Source organism: Porites lutea, chromosome 9, assembly GCF_958299795.1.
Source record: "Porites lutea chromosome 9, jaPorLute2.1, whole genome shotgun sequence".
NCBI classification, from domain to species: Eukaryota; Metazoa; Cnidaria; class Anthozoa; order Scleractinia; family Poritidae; genus Porites; species Porites lutea.
In genome coordinates this window covers 5,869,465-5,892,091 of record NC_133209.1, presented here as the reverse complement: position 1 = coordinate 5,892,091, position 22,627 = coordinate 5,869,465, and the positions used below count along the sequence as shown (strand labels likewise).

The 22,627-nt window shown below is 38.3% G+C and overlaps 1 protein-coding gene across 1 annotated transcript; it reads left to right on the top strand.

Moving 5' to 3' along the window:
• The first annotated feature begins 14,860 nt into the window (after window positions 1–14,860).
• LOC140948284 (uncharacterized) lies at window positions 14,861–18,904 on the top strand. Its single transcript, XM_073397516.1, has 3 exons — window positions 14,861–15,021; window positions 15,794–15,997; window positions 18,782–18,904. Exons 1-3 carry the CDS (start codon window positions 14,952–14,954, stop codon window positions 18,793–18,795), a joined length of 288 nt encoding a protein of 95 aa, XP_073253617.1. The 5' UTR covers window positions 14,861–14,951; the 3' UTR covers window positions 18,796–18,904.
• The last annotated feature ends 3,723 nt before the right edge of the window (window positions 18,905–22,627 follow it).

Genomic DNA, 22,627 nt, shown 5'->3' with positions numbered 1-22,627 from the left:
TTTCCAGTTTTGTACATGTGCTTCATCCCCCCCCCCTTCCCCCTTCACCCTTCACCGACGCAATACCGCAGTTTCCTTTCTGACTTACCCCTTCATTAAATTTTCAGATTTTTTCGTTCTCTTTGTGAAAGACGACTTTAATGTTTTTTCTTAAGTATTTCAGTCCTCTTCGCTCAATTAGGACAAATTTCTATTAACGTATCACTTAATATATATAACCGATTTTTTGAAAAGCAAGCTAACGAAATTTACAGTCATTAAAGTGAAAACCGCGTCAAAAAACAGGTTTGTTAAGCCTGAGAAGCTCCAAAATCACAGTAACAAAGGAAAAGGAAAGGAGAAAAAGAAAGAGCGTGGAGAAGGAAAGGAGGAGAAGAGAGAAAAGCAATAGTTACACTCTTACTTTGAGAAAGAAAAGAAAAGAGAAAAGAAAGAAAACTGTTGCAGGGGCGGATCTAGGGGGAGGGTGCAGGGGGTGCGCACCCCCCCCCCCCCCCCTGAGATGACCTGCGGTTTTCTAATACAACCTGACAACTGGTATTCTGCAAAAAAAAAAAATGTGGTTTATTGGTGTTGAAGAAGAGCAAGAGACGAGTGCACCCCCTCCTAAAAAAAATCCTGGACCCGCCCCTGTGTTGGACGCAAAAGGTCCATTTGGCGATACCGTTTTCAAAAATCCGGCTAGATATGTATCAATGCAAAAGCGTGGCTTATAGTAGCAAGCATATAATAGCATCCACTACATAGAAGCTAACACCAAAAAAAAACTATGTAAATTTTTAATCAAGGTTCAATATGATACTACCGGAAAGCAAATGTTATTTTGGTAGAGCAAAACAAATCTCGAGGGTTTTCCGCAATAAAAATAACTGAGGTGCTCGTTTCAAATTTTCGAAAACACTTACTTAATCTTAGCTTGTGGGCGTAACTCGGATTAATTTTCAACTCTCGATATCTGCAGTACAATTGATGTTAACTGTATTGATATCGGTGCATTGATGTCAGGTTAACTGTATTGATATGAAGAATTTACACGGGGATTTAAGCCAAAAACGGGGAATTGGTAGTAAACGGCTTGCAACAGGAAGCCCTGGGAACGATGTTGACAACAGCAAACAGTTTCGGTACTTAAATATAGTTTTAAACTATTATTTTCGAATCGTTTCTCACGTCTGCTAGTTAGCGGCTGTCTATAAAGCCTTCAGCACCTGAAGTCAAGCCCGCGATATTATATTCGTGTCCCAAACCAATAAAACGACGGCCGTGTTGGTGTCCCAAACCAGTCCTCCTTTCTCTTTTTTACGCTTTTTTTTCTACTTAGTTACTGGCCACGTAAGTGAAAACGTGCTATTGAGGGTGAACAGGCACAAAATATTTTGCAACCCCCCCCCTACCCCTACCCCTCCTTACCGGCTTGGGTCAGTGTGGTAGTGAGTGGTAGTGTAGTCGTAAGGCCGAAAGAGATTAGGTTTCGAAAGGTCCGGGTTCGAGGTAAGGGTTTTGCCCTGGGTTGCGGTTGCGGCTTCTGGCGTTCCCTTTACAAAAACAGCCTCAAAGAAACAAGCACGCAGTTTTTCAACAAGCTTCATCATACTTTATTGTTAAGAAATACAACAACTAAAATGCGACCAAAAATACAATTACACCATAGCCGGACACGTAAACCCCGAAAACCAAGTTAATTTGGAAAAATAGGGACCGAGTACCCCCAAACAGTGCTATGGTGACTTCTTTGGAGTTTTAAGGCCTACTGTATATAAACGCGGAAAAAAACAAAGTTAAGGTATATAAATGAATATTTTGCTAGGCTGAAAGTAGAGAGAAAACAAAAAGAAAAAATTATTCTAGGGGTGGATAGTCGGCGATGCTGTGCTCTAGAATAGCGCAATTTGAATATTTGTCGCCGTTTTAAAGTGCTCCAGCAATGATATTAATTAAGGCGCTTTCGCTCACAATACAGATATTAAATTATTGTTTATTGGATCAATGTAAAGGGTGAAAGCTATGAATCCCTGCCTTTCACTAAGCAGACTGATGTTATGAAGTTTTTTTTTTTGGAGACAAATTCAGATCAGGCAAAAAACTCGCTCGGAACCTCCGAAAATCTTCATGCATTAGAAGGTTATGGCAATTTATGTTACATGTTAAGCTATAAAATCAGCGTTTGTGGCATTAATTAAGAAGAATTCAGAAGTTCCAAGTTACTCTCTTATTTTCATAGCCGAATTGATAAATTCAACATTACACTAACTGCATGCAAAAACTTCCATTTGTAAAATCAAGCTTTCTTCCTTTACATAATGGCTCCTACATTTGCTATATATTTCAAGTTCATTTATCACGAAACTGATAATGAAAACAACAAAAAACGGCCTCTTTTTATGGTCTTGGGTTAACTCTTTCACTCTAAAAAGCGTCTTACAGGAGCGAATCTTAAGGGGGAGGGTGCAGGGGTTGCGCAACCCCGATCCTGAGATGACCTGTGGCTTTCTAACACAGTTATATACAAAATCTGCAGTATCGTTTGATATGTATTTTCAGCAGTTCGCATTATGTTATTGCCTAGTCAAAAGCCTTCTTCGATTCTTCGTATTCGCTTTACAAAATTTGTTTATGTCACCAGTCAGTTACGCCATTGCTTAGTGGTGCACCCCTTCCTGACAAAAATCCTGGATCCGCTCCTGTCTTAAGAACTACACTTCATAAATATCTATTTACTCTCCTTACGTCGTAAAATCCTCAATGTAGAAATAGGTGTTGCTTAAACATGAATAACAGTTTTATTTGTATGTGACCTCACAGGATTTGCTACTTAAAGTTTAAGGTAAGAGCTATAATTCTTTTTTCTTAAGGCTTTGAAAGAGTTCGATCATTTTGTATATAGACCGCGTTAAACCCGAGTTATCAATTTCTTGAAGATATTATAGCCTTTCAGGCTACTCTGAATTTCGAGTTTAAATAAAGTTCATCTTCAGTATAGAGACCCAAGTTCAAACTCACTGCGGTTTAGAAATAGCCAGTTTACAGAGTTAAATATAGCATAAAAGCTTAGGAGATGAACAAATTGTCGAAGTGAAACCTTATAGAAGTGAAATCCGATTTTTTTTTTAATGATGTTTGCTGGAGAAAAGCCTGCGAAAGCAAAGCGCGAGCTTGGCGAAAAGCAGTCTGTTTTAAACGTGAGTCTTACATATTAATCATTATCATTGGTTTCTCGTGCTGCAGTGACGTAGAGTAATAGAAAGGGTAGCGTGCATCAACGCTCATCCTCCAATATGATGTATGAATACACCCAAGCTGGAAGCTGTTGGGACGAAAACAGAAGATACCTCAATTGCTTGATTTTTAAAGAAAAATCTCCAAAGTTTATTTTTTTCTTTTGCTGCAGAGTATTTCTGTCGTGTATTTCAGGATGTAGCCTTAATTTTGTCATGGAGGCAAGTGCGATCAATGGCACAATAATCCATTTGATGGAGTTTTGAATTGCAAGGAGTCTTAGTCTAGAACTACGTAAACCGCGTTTTTTGTCCTTCTTTTGCAGTCCACAGCTTTAATAAGTAAAGCAGGGAAAGCTGATGACTGAGTCAAGTCAAAACCTCTAGTTTAACGCGAGACACATTTTTAAAGGTTAGCTTTCCTCACTCCTCCCGTTGCAGTTTTTAGGTCTTTGCATTTACCCTATCGAAGCTGAACCATTCCTAGCCGCCCCTCTTATCCCTCTCAGCGGCGGAACGGTCGCGGGAGATAGACTTTTACAGCATGCAGGGAAGGGATGTTCCACGCGCCTCCATCGTTGATATTTGAGTGAGAGGAGACGACTGGGGAGCAGTCAGGAATTGAAGGAGAACAAAGATTACTGTCCTGCTACTCACCAATTTTAATGTCGCCATGGCCAATTACTCAGCTTCAGAGTTTCTTTACAGAGAACAAATTCTTTAAGAACGTCATCATCATCGTCATTTTCTGTCTCATTGTCATCATCATCATTATAATCACCGTCATCATTGTCCTCATCGTCAGAATGATCGTTGTCATCATCATCAGCATCATCACCGACGTCATCTTCATTATCATCATCATTATCATCATTATCATCATCATCGTCATCATCAGCGACGTCATTGTCATTGTCAGCATCATCACTAGCATTATCGTGAACATCATCATCATCATTATTGTCATCATCATCGTCGTCATCATCATCATCGTCATTATCATTATCATAATGATTATCACCAATGCAACAGGTGTCAGTCGTCTACGTGTAGCCTCTTCACATCACGGCGCCTCACCAGGCTGCCCAGTGTTTGTTCCTTCATTGCATCAACGCATGTAAAGCAGAAGACAAAAGAGGCTTTGCCTTTCCAGATAATTCGGATAGTCAGGCCGTCCCTATATACTAAGAGATCGACTCGGTTGAAAAAAAAATTGATTACATAAATCAATAGGGATAAAACTGACAAATATAATGACTTTTGCACAAAAGAATAAAGACGAAAAAGGTAAAAACATCTGAAGAATGAAACAAAAAGGAACTTAAAAAATGATAATAATAATGATAATAATAATAACAATAATAATGATTATAACGACAGTAATAGAAAAGAAAAAGCCTTAAAGGTGGCAACTAAAAAGACTTTAAAAATAAAAAAATGCTTCTTGCCTGATTTTTGAAACGTTACTGCCTTTAAGTCCTTGCAGTTTCGTTTTCAAAAATCAGTCAAGTCTCTTTTGTTGCAATTATTTCCTTTTCTTTTATTACTGTCATTGTTGTAATCATTACTATTGTTTGTTTTAATCTCATATTATTTGACTTTAGTTTGAAGTTATTTTTTATCGTATCTTATTAAGTATTATTATTTTACTAATATACTTTTATATTTATTTCCTTCCTTTTTATTAATTTCCTATTTTAAGTTCATTTTTGTTCCATTTTTCTTCCCTTTTTTTCCTTTTTTGCCATTTTTCTTTCCTTTTGTGCTTCAAATGAGTCCATCATGTGCTTCAATTGCATGTCATTATATTCAGTTTTATCCCTACTGGCCTTTTAAAAATCCTCCGAGAAGAACGCCGAGACCATCCAAACTATCGGCAAAAACTCAAGTCCCTCTTCCCTTTTGCTTTTGTATTATTATAGGTCTTGAGCTGCATAGACAATTCTATACTTTGTTTCTTTCCAGTACCCTCCGATACTTAACTCATTGAAAGCGAGTTATCCTTCCCCGAACCTCATGAGGGTCTGCGACACACACATTTCTAGTTATATTTCAATGCACGTTTCACCTGCTGAAGAAGGTTAGATACATCATCATCACCACGGCCGTCCTCGTTTGCAACTGGCAGCACTTCTTATTAATCACCATCGTCATCATCATCCTAATCAACGAGATAATTAATCATCATAATCAATGCATAACCGAGGTGTCAGTCATTTGTCCAGCCCTCTACTCAAGACGTTGCCTCATAAGACAGTTCCTAAATTTTTCTAGAAAAAGGGAACAAGACTACAAGCAAATTCAGTCAAAGTTGAACAGATTAAAGGTGGAACTATCCCCTTTTTTCTGCTAGATTTTTTTGCAGTATAAAACACATCCTTGGTTCAATTAATTCGATACAAAACGCTAAGAATTTTCTGCGGACAGTCCCGATCCAACAACCCAATTTCTTTTCAGCCAATGTTTTACAAATTACTTGTTGAAAGACGAGCATTAGATATTTTTCTATTCTTGTACGTACCTCTGCCGAGTTAAACAACCTCCCTTATGTCATTTACAAGTCACGTACTGCTGGCTAGGACTACATCACGACTGAGGGTCAGACATCTAGAGTCGTTTAGGATTTAAGTAAAATACATCTCAAGAACAAGATATGTAGCTTTCGACAACTTCTTAGCATTTACGGGTTTGAATCCCAGTAACACCTCGTAAATCCGGCAACCTTCATGGATTAGAAGTCCATGGAAGGAGAGGAAACTGCATTAAGATGACACTGAAAGTTAGGATATGCCCCTGTGCAGTCAAGTTATTTCCCGTTGCTTGATAAATTATGCTTTCCATCTTGAACAGCTAAACAAAGGCTACAGGTTCTAATTCCAAAAGAGCCTCATTCTGTACAACTTTTAGTTTTAGTACCTAGTTCCAAAATTTGAGCAAAGGCCATAAGCTTTCTTGTTGATCCGTTTTCTTCTGGTCACATTTTTCGAACGTGTTTGCAAAGTGTTTTTTTTTTTTTTTTTTCTGTACTTACCTTTGGTCTGCCGGGCGGGTTTGTTCAAATCACCATGTATCATCTGAAGAGACTCCTGATACCTCTGGGTTGTATTATCTGTTCGCTGTCATCAAGACTTTTCGGACCTAAATGCAAGGTTTCTCAAGAACATGGATTCAGAAACAAAGCAACACTTTCCCCCTTAGTTATTACAACTTAATGCTGATATTAATCCCTTTTTATCGCTATATGTTCGTTCCTCCTTGTAGTTTAGATCTGTTCAGTATCCTAACCGCTATCCTAACCGCTTAACACATGACTTCTTGTATTTGTATCTTTCCATTAAATATTATTAAAGCACTACTTTCATCTTTGTACAGATCAATAGGATGATCATTGGAATTTAAATTCATGGCTTGAAATACTGATCAAAGTCTTTTTCGGCCGTTCCAGAATATTTTGGGTGAACATTTTTAACCTTTCTGGTTCTTACCTTAGATCTTGTAGGTAGGGTCACGTGTTCCGCTATGTCACTGGGCTGGTTAATACGTGGCTGTATTGACTGTGGCTTGGAGTTACACAGACCTAAATGAAAAGCTTCCAAACACAGATTATCAAAGCAAACGTTGCACCATGACAGTTGAACATAAACTTCAAACTCTACAGCCTCCTCCAAGATAGCGTTTGAATATTAGTTATATTTCATATCGATTTGCTTACTAATGAAGCAGTTTTCACGGGTTGGAATCCCAGTGGAACAGCCGTTTACCTATATATGACTTTTGGTGCAGCCGAAGCACAACTGACTTTAACTCTCTTTCCAATTCCTTAAACGAAACCAAGAACTCTTTGGCTTAGAATGTTTATCCTCTGCAAGGAGAAGACTTCCTATATTTTGATACTTACAGGTTACAGATCGCTGAAGATGAGAGTTCAGAACTGCCATAACACCGCTGGACTTCTCTGACCTAGATGAAATGCTTCTTGAAAACATAATCATTATTATCAAAACACTGGCTTTGTCGAGTAGTTGAACGCCGATTACAAACTCCATTTCCTTTAAAAGGCCTTGGAATTGACTGCTGACAACCAATCAATTTCTGTCAGCTATCATGAAACAGATATTCAGTGCATTATTTGGAATCCTATGTATTGAAAATTGCACTCTTAGGTAGATTATGATTACCAATAACCAAACAAACTGAGATCGTGGGTTTGAATCCCACTAAATTCTGAATTAATGAATAAGTTTTAGTATCATCTGAGGATGAGTGCCTGTAACAGCAGAATCAGATTAAGTGTTCTCGTGGTCCGTTTCATTCTTCCTTGCCTCTTAGACGCTGGAAAAAGCTCACTTCACGCACTACATCTGAAACACAGAAAGATGATCTAAAAGTTAAAACAACTGAAAAAAAGAAACAGTGTGTTACCTTTAGAACTTGCGGTCGTTTTTCAGTAGTAACCAGTCTCACTATGCGTTTTCTTCAGGAACGCTGCCAGAAGTACATCCAAAACGAACTTCTTGAGAGCATACGCCAAACAATCAGTTTGGCTGCTCCGTCTTGAGAGGGCGCGCCCAAAACGGACGTCTTCGAGGAGGCGATGTTCAAGCGAAAAAAACGTTTAAAAATACGACGTCCGAAGTTCCTGAAATAAAACTTGTTAAATTACTTATTTACTTATTATCGCTTTAACAGAAAAATACACTGATGACGCGACATTGTGTTGGTCAAACCTTTTTTGTTTATTGCTGAAAAGCAACTCCGTTTACAACAAAAATCTTATTTAAATTATTTAGTACTAGTGTAAAGGAGAAAAAACAAGCTGATGAATTTCTATTTTGTTTTTAAACTTTATTTTTCATCAACTTTTTATTACGTACAACTCAATTACAAATTTCTTCCCCGCATTTAGCACTCCCTTCCGACTTCCAAGTTACATTGGTGCTGCCATGCGTTTCTTCAAGAACGCATCCACAAAAGTAGTCCAATAGCAGGGGGAAAAGCTCGTGCGATCTTGGAAGGGCGCGCACAAAAAGATGTGTTTCCATTCACTCAAGAAAAAAATGGAGGTAGAGTCCAAAAAATTGAAAAATAATGATTTTCGACGTACTCAGTACCTGAAATGAAAAATTAGTTATTTGTGTGTTTGCAGTAAAACGCACTGATGTTGACATAATGCCAGTCAACGCGCGTAATTGTGTAAAAGACACCACACTAACAACTCAATGTTTTTTGGTTTGTTTTATTTTCGTTAGTCTTATTACAGCAAGTATTTTGTAAGATACCTGCAAATCAAATCATCATTAATACTTATAACTAATTACTCTATAGTCAACGCGCGTAATCGAGTAAAAGACACGAAACTCACAACTCAGTGTGTTTTTTGTTTGTTTTATTTTCATTTGTCTGATTACAACAAGTATTTTGTAAGATACCTGCAAATCAAATCATCATTAGTACTTATAACTAATTACTCTATACTCAACGCGCGTAATCGAGTAAAAGACACCAAACTCACAACTCAGTGTGTTTTTTGTTTGTTTTATTTTCATTTGTCTGATTACAACAAGTATTTTGTAAGATACCTGCAAATCAAATCATCATTAGTACTTATAACTTATTACTCTTAATTAAGTATTAAAAAAATCACACAGACAACGCATGAGATGAAGTGTTTTTATTGAATTGAGTTAGCCGTTTACAAAAATTAAAATATGGGGCGCGCTCCTACAAGAATTTGGCATCCGGGTTCGCTAGACCGAGGAGTGTGACATGTGTCCATAAACCTTGACACCTCGAATGAAACACACCAGGGTCCCCCAGACGATACGCAGGGATATTGGCGGCTTGCTATCGAAACATGGTCGATACCAAGCCTTCACATTTTTCGAAGCCGAATCCGAAATCAGATCACAAGTCGAATCGAAAACCGGAAAAAAGAGGAATGGACCGAACCGAAAATCTAATCGCCTAACAAAGAAAAAAATCCACATACCTTGTGCCACGCTGAATTATTACTTGGGCTGATTGATGCGGTGCAAGGTTTGCACTAGCTACGAACCTTCTTACAAGAATAACAGTGCCGCTAAAATTCAATCTGCCGTGCGCTATTTCAGACCAAACGAGTCTGCTTTGTACAAACTTTGTACCAACATTGATCAGCCCTACCTTATATGGGCTGCTGCACTCTGTCGTCATGTTCCTCCACCAAAGGACTAAGGACACTATTACCACAATCCAATAGACCAAAGCGTGGGATATGTATAGTCCACGAGGTTGTTGTTGCTGTTGTTGCAGATGACTTGGAGTTGCTCCAAAGATGAAGTCCGGCCGGCCGATTAAAATTAGAATGGATAATTTTTAGTAGCTGTCTCAACTAACATTGTACTATGTAACATCAACAACAACTGGCGAACATGGGATCCGAGATAAGATGAAATTAACTTCTGGGAGGAAAAGTTTCAAATTTACCTTGTCAAATTGCTCAATTTTGAGAAAAATTGTTAGATTCGTTTAAAAATTTTTCAAATTCATTCCAACATGGAAAGAGGGGGAAATTCTCAACGTTAATCAAGACAGCTCTTTAAAGTTATTACTCTATGCTGTCTCCTCTGACTTTACCTCGCCTTCCTAATCATGAAGTCGATTACACTACGATGTCGTCTGCTTCTGTTTTTTTAGAAGCAAAATGACGTCTTAGTGTAAACGATCATCATCATTATCGTGGTCTTTATCATCGTCATCGTTCACTTTGGTCCGATGTCATTCTTCTCCGTCCATGGCTGCAAAGGAAGCTAAGTTGCCTACTTTAGGTAACTAGACTATCTTTCTAAGGCTCTCCAAGTTCTTTGCTCTTCTTTCTTCGGCCGGCCTCTTCCCTTCATGTAGCACTGGACGCACAATACAATATGAAACAGTGTAATAAAATGCATTTTATTCTCATATCCAACATTTTGTTACAAGATTCAGAAATACGTTGAAGAAACAATGTGCTGCATAGGATGTGGTCCCAGTCATGACGTACTTCAAGAGCTGTTGGAGGTAGAACAATGCTTGCGACGTCTGGAGGACGAAGAAACCAATAACCACGAACTGTCGACGTGAAGACTACGTACGCCTACCATTTGTAGACGATTTGTGCCTGCGTTGTGCAATGCAGGGCTTCCTAAGAAGAAACCCCTCCAGCAAGGCAAAATTAACAGGAAGACAAATCAAATCGTCTTAGTGTCAACGATGCCATAATTAGAGTATCCTCTCCTGCTGCTTACTGGAGGACTATCTATAACCAGCGAGGTTTTCACCTGAATGCCATTCAGGGGCACGCATATCAAGGTATGGTGGGCCTCCATAAGTGTGTCCCCGAAATATTCGGTCCAATAGCATTCTTGTGATTACTTCGCAGGATAATATCTTGTTCGAGCTCCTCCAGCGATGAAACTGCGTCGTAGATTAGTCTCGAAGACTTCCTACGCTTTCAGTTTGTAAACGATCTAGCCTATAGTGTGTGGATTGTCCCATGTTGCCCTAGTAACCTTCAACGAGGTGTTGAATCTTCGCGGGAAGAAACGCCTGGTCGCAGGTTACCTTTGTTGTACGACCAAACCTGTTAACTAATCTACCATCACAAGTTCGAGTCTGCAAAAGCGCATAAAAACATTTTCACTTCACACTTGCTCTGTTTAACATCAAAAGCCAAAATTGTAGGAGCAGACCCGATTTTGCGAGGCTATACTAACTATCTACCTGCAACCAGAGAGACCACTGAGCTTGTAAGCAGTGACCAAATGAGGTCCTCTCACTGAAGCTTAATGACCTGAAGTCTCTAGTTTACTAAGTTATGTCTTAGAATAATCACTGTCTGGTTGAACCTTGCGGATGAAAGCTTCACTTGACCAGCGCATAGACTATCAAGTGAAGTGTGATTGATCAATTTAAATTTGGCGCAACTAAGCGGGAGGTTGTAGTGAAGACGACGACGACGAAAAAGACAGCGGTGTGACGAAGTCCACCTGAAAAAGGCGCAAGAAGATGCAGCCGAACCGTTTCGTAGAAGCCGGGCCGAGTTCAAAAAGCCGAACCTATTCCTAAATGCCGAAGTCTTATTGCTGACCGAACACCTGCAAACGAACCCATCTTAGGAGAAAGGGAAGGGGAGGCCCTTACCAGCCCGGGGAACCCGCTAACTAATCTAACTACAATTAACTTAAGCCGAAAAATAATCCGAAAACTTCAGGCCGAACGTGTGTGGAAAGTGTGCTTTGCAAGGTTCATCCAGAGCTCTATATACCACCCTCGACCCAACCCCTAAAGAATGCACCTGACCTGTATCATTTCAAGAGGCTGGGTATGCTGTGCCGATTGGAAGCTGAGTCGTCAAGGATGGTATCCTGTAGTCTGGTGGGGTAATCTGAACTGGTGGTCTGGATAAGCGGTGGTGTTGTGATCTGATGGTCTGATTTGGTGGTCGGGTCGTGACGATGGTCCGGTGTGGTATTCGGATGTGGTGGTCTGATCTGGGTTGTGATCTGATTGTCTGGTGTGGTGGTCTGATAGACTGGTTTCATGGTCTAATCTGGAGGTGTGCCTGAGGAACATGGTCTGGTCTGACGGCTGAAAATTGAAAAGATAAGAAGCTGAGTTAATAGTAGGAAAACACGGCTCAATTAACTGTCAGAGAGCTATGTAAAGAGTTAAGAGAGACTGAGAAAAAATACGGAAATACTTTATTCTTAAATCCAGTTACAACTTTGAAAAGCCAGCGGCTTTAAACTGAATAAGGTTTGCAAACAGGGCTTTATTGACGATTGCTGCGACTCTTTTAAATGATACCGATGTCAAACATCTTGGTTACCATACAGACTCTCTCACATCTATTTACGCGAGAGATCACGCGATAGGTCGCGCGTGATGTAGTTCATGTTATCATACGAAATGCGGCTCTGATGACGAACTCTGCCAATCTTTTCCATTCCTAATAAGTATCATTAATTTGCAATGTTCAATATCATAGTAACCATACATGCTCTGCCGCAATGTATTCACGCGAAATTTCACGCGAGAGGTCGCGCCAGAGGTCGCGTGTGTCTCTCTTATATCACATGAGTGTGAATCAACGTTTGATTGCAAATATTGTTAGTTGTTTGTTTCACAGAAATTTATCCGAAATCTGGCCGATAGAGAATAATGGAAAGAAAAAAGATCAATAATTTACTACTATATCGCAATTAAGTCACTCTTGGATTCAACATCAATCTAATAATTAAATTGTAAATGGGTTAATTCTTAACTTTTTATAATCACTTTAGGTGGATTCATTTGAAGCATACGCGTATGGCTGTCGCATTTGCCTGCTGGAATTTTTTATTGTTTTACAAAAAGGTTGTTCGAAATTGCGATGCCCTATTAACACTTCGACAGCCACGGCCTCTTACATCTACCATCTTCAACACTTCAGTTTAAGTATATGGTACTTTTTATTTATTCTTTTAAATACAAACTGCTTTTTAAATCAATAGAAATTCACGAAAACATCTCATTTACGTCCAGACTTTTCGTAATAGCTAAGGTCGATCTTTATTATTTTAAAGGTGCGGTGGCCTCATTTTATGATATTAACTCAGTCAAAATCTCGCTGTTGTATAGTACACCGAGAAAAAAATGAATCAAATTCCTTTCTTAGTAACCAATTTATATTAGGAGGAAAACAAAGACGTAATTAGCTGGGCCCCTTATTCTGGACATTGAGGTAGCCACGTGTGCGACCTTGTAACGCAGGGCTTTCAAAATCATGGACTAATTTTGCTTGAGCATTTGCTTACATTTCTACTCGCTATTTCTCCACTGAGAACAAATGAATGAACGTCAAAAAAAGGACATTCGACAACGAAATAACTTAATTTGAAGTTGGACTTGACGGAATACAAATGTCAACCGAATTGACGATAACTTTAACAAGTAATTTACCTCAGGCGCTGGTTTTTAATAACATCCCAGAATGTTTCCTCACTTAGCTTTCTTGTAGTGAAGCTGAGAAAGAGGGATAGTCGGTTTATGTGAGATCGTCTTGTTTCTCTTTCGTGAGCAACTTTCGTCAGCTTTCTCAACCGAAGCCATCTAGTTTTGAATGTGGCGCGGAGCAACGTTCTGATTTGAATAATAATTTCTGATTGGATTTTCTTACTGCACTTGCCTATGTACTCCGCAAGAACAAGGGTTGATTACCACATACACTTCAGCGAATTGGGACTTGTAAAGTTAATTAGCATTTCAAATAAATTTAAGATATTGGGCGAGTGAACCATTTGTCTTGCAGAAAAACTTGTTATTAAATTTGGCGGGAAAGGAAAACGTAAAGAAAAAACTGGCAAAGTCGTAAAACCTTGCTCCTGTAAACGAAAAACGTTTGCTTTACGCAAAAAAAAATTGTAAAGTTTGATTTCTCTTTTACAGGATTATGCTCTTTTATTAACAAATGCAGCTCAACGATAAAACTGTACCCAGTTTTTATTTTTATTTTTATTATATCAATATGGGAAGTCTCAAAAGTGAGGTTTCGAATTTGGACATTCAGCTCACGAAGCGGAAAGCTGACCATTGTATCGACCAAGCAATCACTGTGTGTTTTGAGTAAAATTAGGCTACTTTTACGTTACACGTTCGTTTTCCAATAAGTGACTCACATTCTCAGCGAAATTTATAAAATTGACAGAAAGTTTACCCTATTTACGTTCACGATCTAGTGGTTCTGGACTGCCTTATTGTTGTCATGACGGATTGAGAAGTCTAGAGAAATTGTCTTTAATGCAACAAAGATCGACTTGTCGCTGCTTCTCTTCGAGCGCGCGAAGTTAGTTTTACAAGGCGGCCCTGAGAGATGAGAGGCGCCAGCTTAGGATGTCTCTCCAAAACTCCATGTAAATGTAAGTATTGTCATAAGAAGTGTTGTAACCAAATAAATGTTATTTTAAAAATAATAAAATAATAAAAAATAATAAAAAATTAAAACATGCTCAGGACAATGGTTTTTGGTTGTTAACTGTCTTATCGCGTGAACCTCACAGCTGCTACTGTCCTTTATTATTTAATCAACTGATAGTGATTTACACATCCGTATGAGAAATCTGGTCAGTAAAACGCTTACTCGGGGTAGGTCTCAACCCCAAGACGGCGATTTCCTGACGCCATTATGGATTAGATCTGTCGCTCCATATATATCATTCGGTCAAATTGTATTTCCCTTAGCATGTATTTTCATTAAGCACTCCTTAGGACTAAGTGAAGCAACACGTTTATTGTTTCTAATTAGTAGTCATCGGGAGAAATGGTCGGACATTTACGCATATCAATGAGCCATTGAGATGGGCTAATAAGGCATGAATTTGCCAAGAAAGCGGGATAATAATAGAGAAAACGGGCGATTTTGGCGCAGCAGAGTGACTAAAATCGCCATTTCGCCGAGTTAAAAAGATGAATTCTTTAACATTATAGAGCGGATTCTTTAAGTTAAAGGATTAATCTATCATGATTCCAGCAAAATTTAAAGAAAACAGCTGCATAAATACCATTAGCGTTTAAGTTAGCTTAAGTTACGACATAATTTCCCATTTAGATTCTGACATACCAAACTGTCAAAAGCAAGATTGTTTGAGCCATATTAGTAAGTACAGTGTACACCAAAACAGTTAAAACGATTCGTCAGGATACAAACACTTGTCGAGCGCAGCCTAACTAACGATCACAACTATGAAGGCCACTCTGATCATTTTTGCTGTTTTCTTTGTGGTGGTTGATCAGTTTGCTCTTTTAAATGCAGGTACGATATTTTTCGTCAAGAACTACCGTAAAAGAGTCATGAAAAATGGAATTCAAGCACAAAATTATTTCATTGAGTCATTTTGTAGCAGCGCCAGGCAAACTGCATTGCCCTTCACCACACATTCTCTGTTATAAGAAAGTCTAATTTTTGGGCTGAACTTTCTTATTTATTCATTTATCTTTTCTGCGATTATAACGCCCTGATCATGTTCTTATTTCATTTTGGAACGGCTGTTATATAATTAATAAGAACTTTTAAAGAATTGAACTCAGTTTCCTTTTATGAAGTTTTATTTTTGAAGGTTTTGACGTTTAAGTGTACTGATTAAGTTCGACTACAAACTAAGTTTTTCTCCAGTGTATCATGCAATAATACAAGAATAATCAATTTTAGATCAATTTTAATTTATTTGTTTTACCTTTACTTATGCTACTCGCAAAAAAAAAAAAAACAAATGAGCAAAATACAAGACGTTTATAACTGACTCTCTCTACCTAGGAATATTCTTATTCTGTTCTTATAATTATATTTGGTTAATCTCAGCTTATTTACAAAAAAAAAAGTTGTTTTAGTGTAAAAAAAAAAACAATGTATACCTGAGTTCCTTTGAGAGACCGCGCGCGACTGACACGTCATTGAAAAAACGCATTTTTTTTCACAATAAAAAAGGCGACTGCTCGTGTAAATAATACATTGCGTTCCCAGTTTTCTTTGTAAAGTTTTTGAGACTTCTTTAACTTGCTTGTCTTACCATCTATTTATTTTGCAGGAAGCTGCACTGTGTACCCTCCACCAACGAATGGCACTTTGCTGTGCAGCTACATTGGATCGGACCCGACTTGCCAAGTTCAATGTAAACCAGGCTATGACTTTGAGTTCACTCCTCCCCTTCTTTATTTCTGCTCTGGAGGAAAGTGGCTCATGTTCCCACCTGGTCCTTACCATTCAAAGCTACCATGGCCAAACTGCACAAGTAAGTGCGATGAATTTCTCGTATAACTGTACCTGCTGTTCACGAGCCTTGGGCTTATACAAAAAAATGCTTCGAAACAAGCTACAGCAATGCTGATCAAAATGCGTCCTTAATTTTTACTGTTTTTTTATAACTGGTTTTTTTTTTTTTTTTTTTTTTTTGAATTTCAAAACTTCATAGTAAATCGAATTCGTTTCAATACAATCTAGAAGGGAGGGAGGCTTATATCCAGGGCGCTTATAATCGGATGTATTTTTATGCTATTTTCTTACATGTAGATGGGCCTACACTGGAGAGGCGGGGGGGCTTATAAAACGACAGAGATGTAAGCGTTTTAAAAGATCTAGCACAAGCAAATTTTTGGCTTATCAATTTAGATATTCATAGATGAATGTCCCCTGCGGTCTTCAGGACATTCAGTCCTTAGAAACTGAAATACAAAGTAGAGCCTCACGATTTGCCTTAAAAGGAAAAGCGTGGTGAAATGACTGAACTATGAACACTGCTATCGCTTACTGAATTGACTAACTGTGGAGAAACTTAAGGAGGTCTTATCTCTAGCTCAGTGCTACAAGACAGTGTTTGGAATAGATAGCCGTCTTATTTCGGTCTTTTTGTGCCTAATAAGTGAAGCAAACTAGAACCAATCACGATTATAAACTTTATGTAAAAGTTTTCACTCTATATTGGTACAAGTATTGCGTACGGATCGTTAATGTGTGGAATAACTTGTCTAAAGAAGTTGTACAAGCAGGATCGTTGACTTTATGTATTTCGCAAAACATTGAGGATTTATATGCCGTGAATATTTATTAACATAATTGCAAGCGGTTACGATTATGATATGTAAATAACTTTTTAGATTCTAGTTTTTAGATTTTAGATTTTTTATCTTTACTCTGGGGAGTCACTTACAAAGGTTAACCTATAGAGTCTCTTCTTTCGAGAAGTATTTCCATTCTCTCAAGAGAGGATAAAGGGGACAGAGAAGGCATCCCCCAAACACACCCTATTCCATAGGTAATTCGTCTCGAGTTATTTTTAAGACCACATACACCTAATTGCAATAAGGTTGTCATAGAAAAAAGAAAAAAGCCAAATAGGAATTAATTAGCATTAAATTATCATTGCTTGCAACATTCACAACACACACGCTTATAGCTGAATATTAATCACGTAATTTGAAAGCCAAATCATTTGCATCAGTTTCTTGGTGTCATTCTAATGCAATTCGAGACTGATTCATCTAGCGGATTTCAAACGTGCTCTAATTACAAACGTACATCGGATAACTACTTAAGAAAAAATGGCTCCATTTTTTTTCAATAAATATAGCCTGGGGTAAATTCCAGGAACTCGACGCGTCTTTTCGTTTAATGCTAAATAGAAAAGCCATTCTGCGTATGGTTTGTAGTGCACAACACCATCAGATCACAATTTTCAAGCAACAAATCAGGGGTGTAGGCAGGACTTTCCATCGCGGAGAGGGTGAGGCGTTCCTCCGCCAGTTCTTCTCCCGCGCCACAAACCAAGCCTCGTTTGTCAGGACCCTTTTGTTACACACATCAGTGTTTCATGTGCAGAATCTTACAGCACGGAATTGCAGAATTATTTCTTGTTATTGTGAATGACTTCTTAAATAATTGTTAAATTATTAAAATACGTAAATGTAAATCACATGGCTAATTAATTCCTATTTGGCTTTCTGCTTTTTGCTTATTGCTTTTTTCTATGACAGCGTTATTGCAATTAGGTGTATATACGCATAATCAGTTCTTGTTTTGCCAAAAAATGCTTTCCAAAATATGGGTTTTCTTATTTAAGATGTCAGCTAGAGCCAAAAATTGGCACATCGTGCTTGTTAGTTTCAGCCGATGAGAAATTTGGTACATCAAGTACAAACTTGTCCAGTTTTCAATTCCAAACCTTTGTCAAATTCATGCTTGCATGATTGATGCATGCACAGCAAAACATTTTGACATCGTTTCATTTTCTTCAACAGAAGACCTATTTACATAACTTAAAAAAGGGTAGGAAAATACATGTAAAAGTTAAGTTCCATCATGAGGTCACATAGTATTACATCTTTCTGATTGTTGACTGTTGGATTTTCTTTTGTACATGTATCAAATTCATCCATGAGCTGGCTCACAGGAGGCATTGACTATGATTGATAAGAGTGCAGACCCTTCAAAGTGTTATTGTACACTGTAGCATCCCATCAACACTGTAGCCAGTTTCAAATAATAAGTTGTTTCATATACGATAAAAAGAACTGCTGGTAAATGAAATTAAGCACCACTTTATGGACAGCTCATTATTACAGACAGTTTCCTTTGTCCACAGAGAACCCAAACACTGTATTAGCTAATAAAATTATTATTTAATAATAATTTAGATGTACATGTAGTAACAATTTATTAGCTTATAAGATAGTTATCTTGAGGTGTAACTGTCGCATCCGACTCGCTTGACAAGCAAGCATTTGATACTGGCAATGTTAACCATCTCTGATTCAAATCCCTTGTAAAACGAATCATAAAGAAACAGGAACACAACACAGGTTATTACATCTTATGTTATTAGCTGCTACAGCATTTCTCATCAGTTCTACATTTTGCATGAATTTAATGTGATATATATTTGAAGGGGTTGTTGTTTCACAGTGAAGTATTTTTCACTTTGTTTTTTTTGATATGAAGTTGAGTTTCTTCTTAGTTGTTGGCTAAGGCAGTGTTGAAGTATCTGACATGTTAACATACTTTATTGTTCATTTCTCTTCAGAAAAGATTGATTGATCCTGAATCAAACAAAGTGCAGCTTCACAAACAACATTTTTGACGAACAAATGTATACTCAAGCAAAGTATATGTCCCTGACAGTGTCAATAAAATTTATTAATGGCAAGATCTGGGTTTTTACTCCTTTAGCACTTTTGACTACGCATCAATTTTCTAACCTATATAGTAAAAAGATCATATAGTGTAATCAGTATTTTTTCCAACTAACATATTTGCAATCAAATTTCTCTTCTTTTATATAGAGTATTCCCCTAATTTTAAAAATTTCATTATCTTATTCAGATCAAGCACAGTAACCACTGAAAAGAAGAAAGAAAAAAAAGACCTGCTTAGTCATAGACGGCTTTAAAGTTTTGATGTTAAAATTGCAACGGAAAGAACATGAACGCAGACACTACAATTCATTGAGCTCATGTTCAAGCTTTTTTATATAAATTAGGAAGTCTTGCTGGAGAAAACATAATTTTGCTTTATCTTTTCGGTAAAATAAAATAATAAAATAACTTACAGGTGTCTAAGCAATTTTAAAGGACCCATAGTGTCTTATTTCTCCGCTGCATTGAGCTGTGAACAAAGGCCGTTCTTTTTAGTGACCCGGCTTTCATCAAAAATATTGTTGTCCTTCGTGATCGTGAAGAGTCCAAATCCGGTAAACCGACCAAAACGCGAGCATCGCAGGGAACGAATCCCATAGGAATAGGTGAAAAAGGATAATAAAAAGTCTACGCTATTCTAAAAATATCCGTATATGCATTTGCAACTCATATTAAGCCGCAATTAATCTTCTTTCCACTGGAATAAACAAACGATGGAGGGATTGCCGCCATTTTGAATTTGGCAATGTCACGTGGTCGCGCGTCGACCAATCAGACGTTTTTCGCCGGTGAAAGAAGTGCCACAGGCATTTTTACTGGGCTGCCTGTGCGCCCAGTCATAAAATGGGCTTTCGGTCGTCTGCGGCGAAAAACGGCCTCCCGGGGGAGGGAAGACACGAGGGTCTGGTACCGAGAAACGATGTTCTCACAAATGGTTTCATATGAGTTTCTCTTGCACGGAGCCTTGCACGGATACTTTTTGTACCTCGTCTGCGCTCCCCCTGAAAAACCCACAAAGCGTTGCGAACCTGAAGAAGGCTATTTGTAGGCTTTTGTACATTATGCTTTTGCTTCCCCACTAAAATGCTCCACCTTAATGCTCTATATTTCCCACTAAAATGCTCGGTCTCCCCCAAAAAGTCACTAAAAACGGTTTTTTTAATTAATTTCAAAGTTTACACTTACAAAAACGTGCAAGTGTTGCAAGTAACAACGACAACGTGAATAAGTTCATAAATACAGCCAAAAAAACCAGCTGTATTAGGTTTTTTATGAATTTTGAGTTTTAGTCTTCATTTTGTTTAAAAAAGCAGGAGCTCATGGGGCATGGGCTCCTGAAAAAGGTAATTTCTATTTTATTTTTTTGGAAAAAATTAATTTTCCGGGGAAAATGCCGCTAAAATGCTCGAATAATGCTCAATGCTTTTGCCTCACTAAAATGCTCGAAAAAATGCTAGCATAATGTACAAAAGCCTAGCTATTTGCGTTGTTCGAAGCGATTCGATCATAGATCATGGGAGTCACTCTATAATTTTTTTATTGTTCGAGTTTAAGTCAGTTAGATGATGTTGGCGCTGGGAAACTCAGAGAATGCTCGCGTTGCATTCAAACCGACACGCTGTTCACGGTAGGTTCACACTAAAAGATGACTGTGAGCGTCAGGTTTGGAACGCCGTGGCCGCTTCGTGAACTCAAAGAGAGAATTATCGATCGATGTAGTACATGAGCAATTAAGAAGCACAATTTATGAGCAAGGTATTTCACCAGTTGACGACACTATGGCTGAAGACTTGATTGTAAGCCTTCGTAGTCAGTGAAGCGAACAACTTAGTTGCCGATGAATGGCACTACGCACGTCCATGAGCGAGGGACGTGACAACTTTGCCATGTATAAATATTTCCTTCTATTTAATGCAACACACGCCACTTTGGAGGTCTAAATTTCGGATACTGAGGAGAAAAAAGACACGGACAAAAATAGGGACTCTGAGAATTTCGCACACAAGTTTAAAGCTTCACCGGGACATCCCATCCGGGAGCTTCACAGAGAGCGACTTGAGGAAAATAGGAGCTATTACTGACAAGGTTTGGTGACTGAGTACAGCATACAAGTGTAGCCCACGGCGAGGTTTCAGGGGGTTTGCTTTTGTTTGTATTTGTATCTTGCTAAGCTTTTATCATTAAATTTGTACATGATCTTGTGATCACAATTCTGTGTTTTCGCCCATTCAGCAAGCACGCTATATTGATGTCAGCATTAGCGAGTTTCAGAAACATGCCTTTGAAAGTTTTCAGCTCTCGTGATACTTCTTGATATTTCTTTTACCATTTTATGAAGATGTTAACTGAAGTCACCGCAAAATGGAAACTTAAAAAAGCGTATAATCCATTTATCTCGAAACATAAGACACGACTTATACGACCTTTATTTTCGTAAAGGTGTTTTGAATACGAACAAACACAGTCAATGTGAGGGGCAAAAACAGCATAAACAGGGGCGGATCTAGGGGGAGGGTGCAGGGGGTGCGCACCCCCTCCCCCGCTTCTTGAGATGACCTGCGGTTTTCTAATACAACTGCTATTCTGCAAAAAAAACTATGTGGTTTGTTGGCGTTGAAGTAGAGCAAGAGACGAGTGCACCCCCTCCTAAAAAAAATCCTGGATCCGCCCCTGATTAACATAAATGAACCATAGGGTTTTAACTAATATAAGGGTCAATTATTGTGCACTGAGATGAATCGCTTGAAAAGGGAGACTTCGCTTGAAGATGTGATCAGAAGTAAACAAAGGCATAATAGTGCGTCACGTTCAGTCTTTTTAACATCCAAGGAGTCACTGTGAATAGTGTTTCCATATTGTTTAGCTGGCACAAAAACTTCGGACGAGTTATAAAGCGGCATAGTTATCTTCCATGAAGAAAAGTTCGTCTTGGGTGAGACAAACAGAACTGGAGCGAATTTTTAACTCGCATCGGTATCAGGTAAAAAATATGTTATCGATCGTTTCATCTATTTACATTGTTTGAAGTGCGTGCTGGTGAACGCAACATGCGAGCGAGAAATCTTTAAACTTTTTTAGGTGTCAAAATGCAAAGGATTTTATTCCTTCAAGTTAGAGAAAAATACCATGAGGGAAATCTTAAAACTGAATATTTTTCTTCTTGTGGAAAAAATAGTGCGTTTTCTTGTAGACTGTGGACCGCAAATTGGAATCGCACTTTTCACAAACATGCGAATTGTGAAGTTCAGAAGCCAACCGGCGATTGCGTTTTCCGCTGCTGTCAATCATCTTAACGGACCTCTTAGGAAACAAAACTTTACTTCACGGGTTCGAAAGGTCATGGTTTGTGATTTGTGGATTTCGATCCGTTTTGTGTGTTTCTCTGTTTCAAGGTTCGTTGCTTGTGATCGTAGTTATGATTGACGGCAGCGATAAACACAATTGTGAAGGTGGCTTTTGAACTTTAGAGTTCGCATGTTTGTGAAAAGTGCAGTAAAGTCTCCGTGCAGTCAGTGAGGCCCCTGGATCAGGCGGGATCAATGGGCAGTTAACTGTCTGTTTTACTGTACTTCTGGTTTTCATACAATACAATATTTCTGTCCAGTGTAAATCAGCTCATTATACTCGTAGAACGACAACAATTTTTGGAATTTCCAGTTACGTCAAATTAGTTCACGTTACACTGTCACGCTATATTTTGGGGCACAGAGAGATTAGGGGAGGGGTACGTGGAA

Coding starts and splice junctions, on each gene's coding strand:
- LOC140948284 (XM_073397516.1), top strand. CDS start 14,952: ATGAAGGCCACTCTGATCATTTTTGCTGTTTTCTTTGTGGTGGTTGAT. Junction 15,022..15,793: donor GTTTGCTCTTTTAAATGCAG/GTACGATATTTT, acceptor TTTATTTTGCAG/GAAGCTGCACTGTGTACCCT.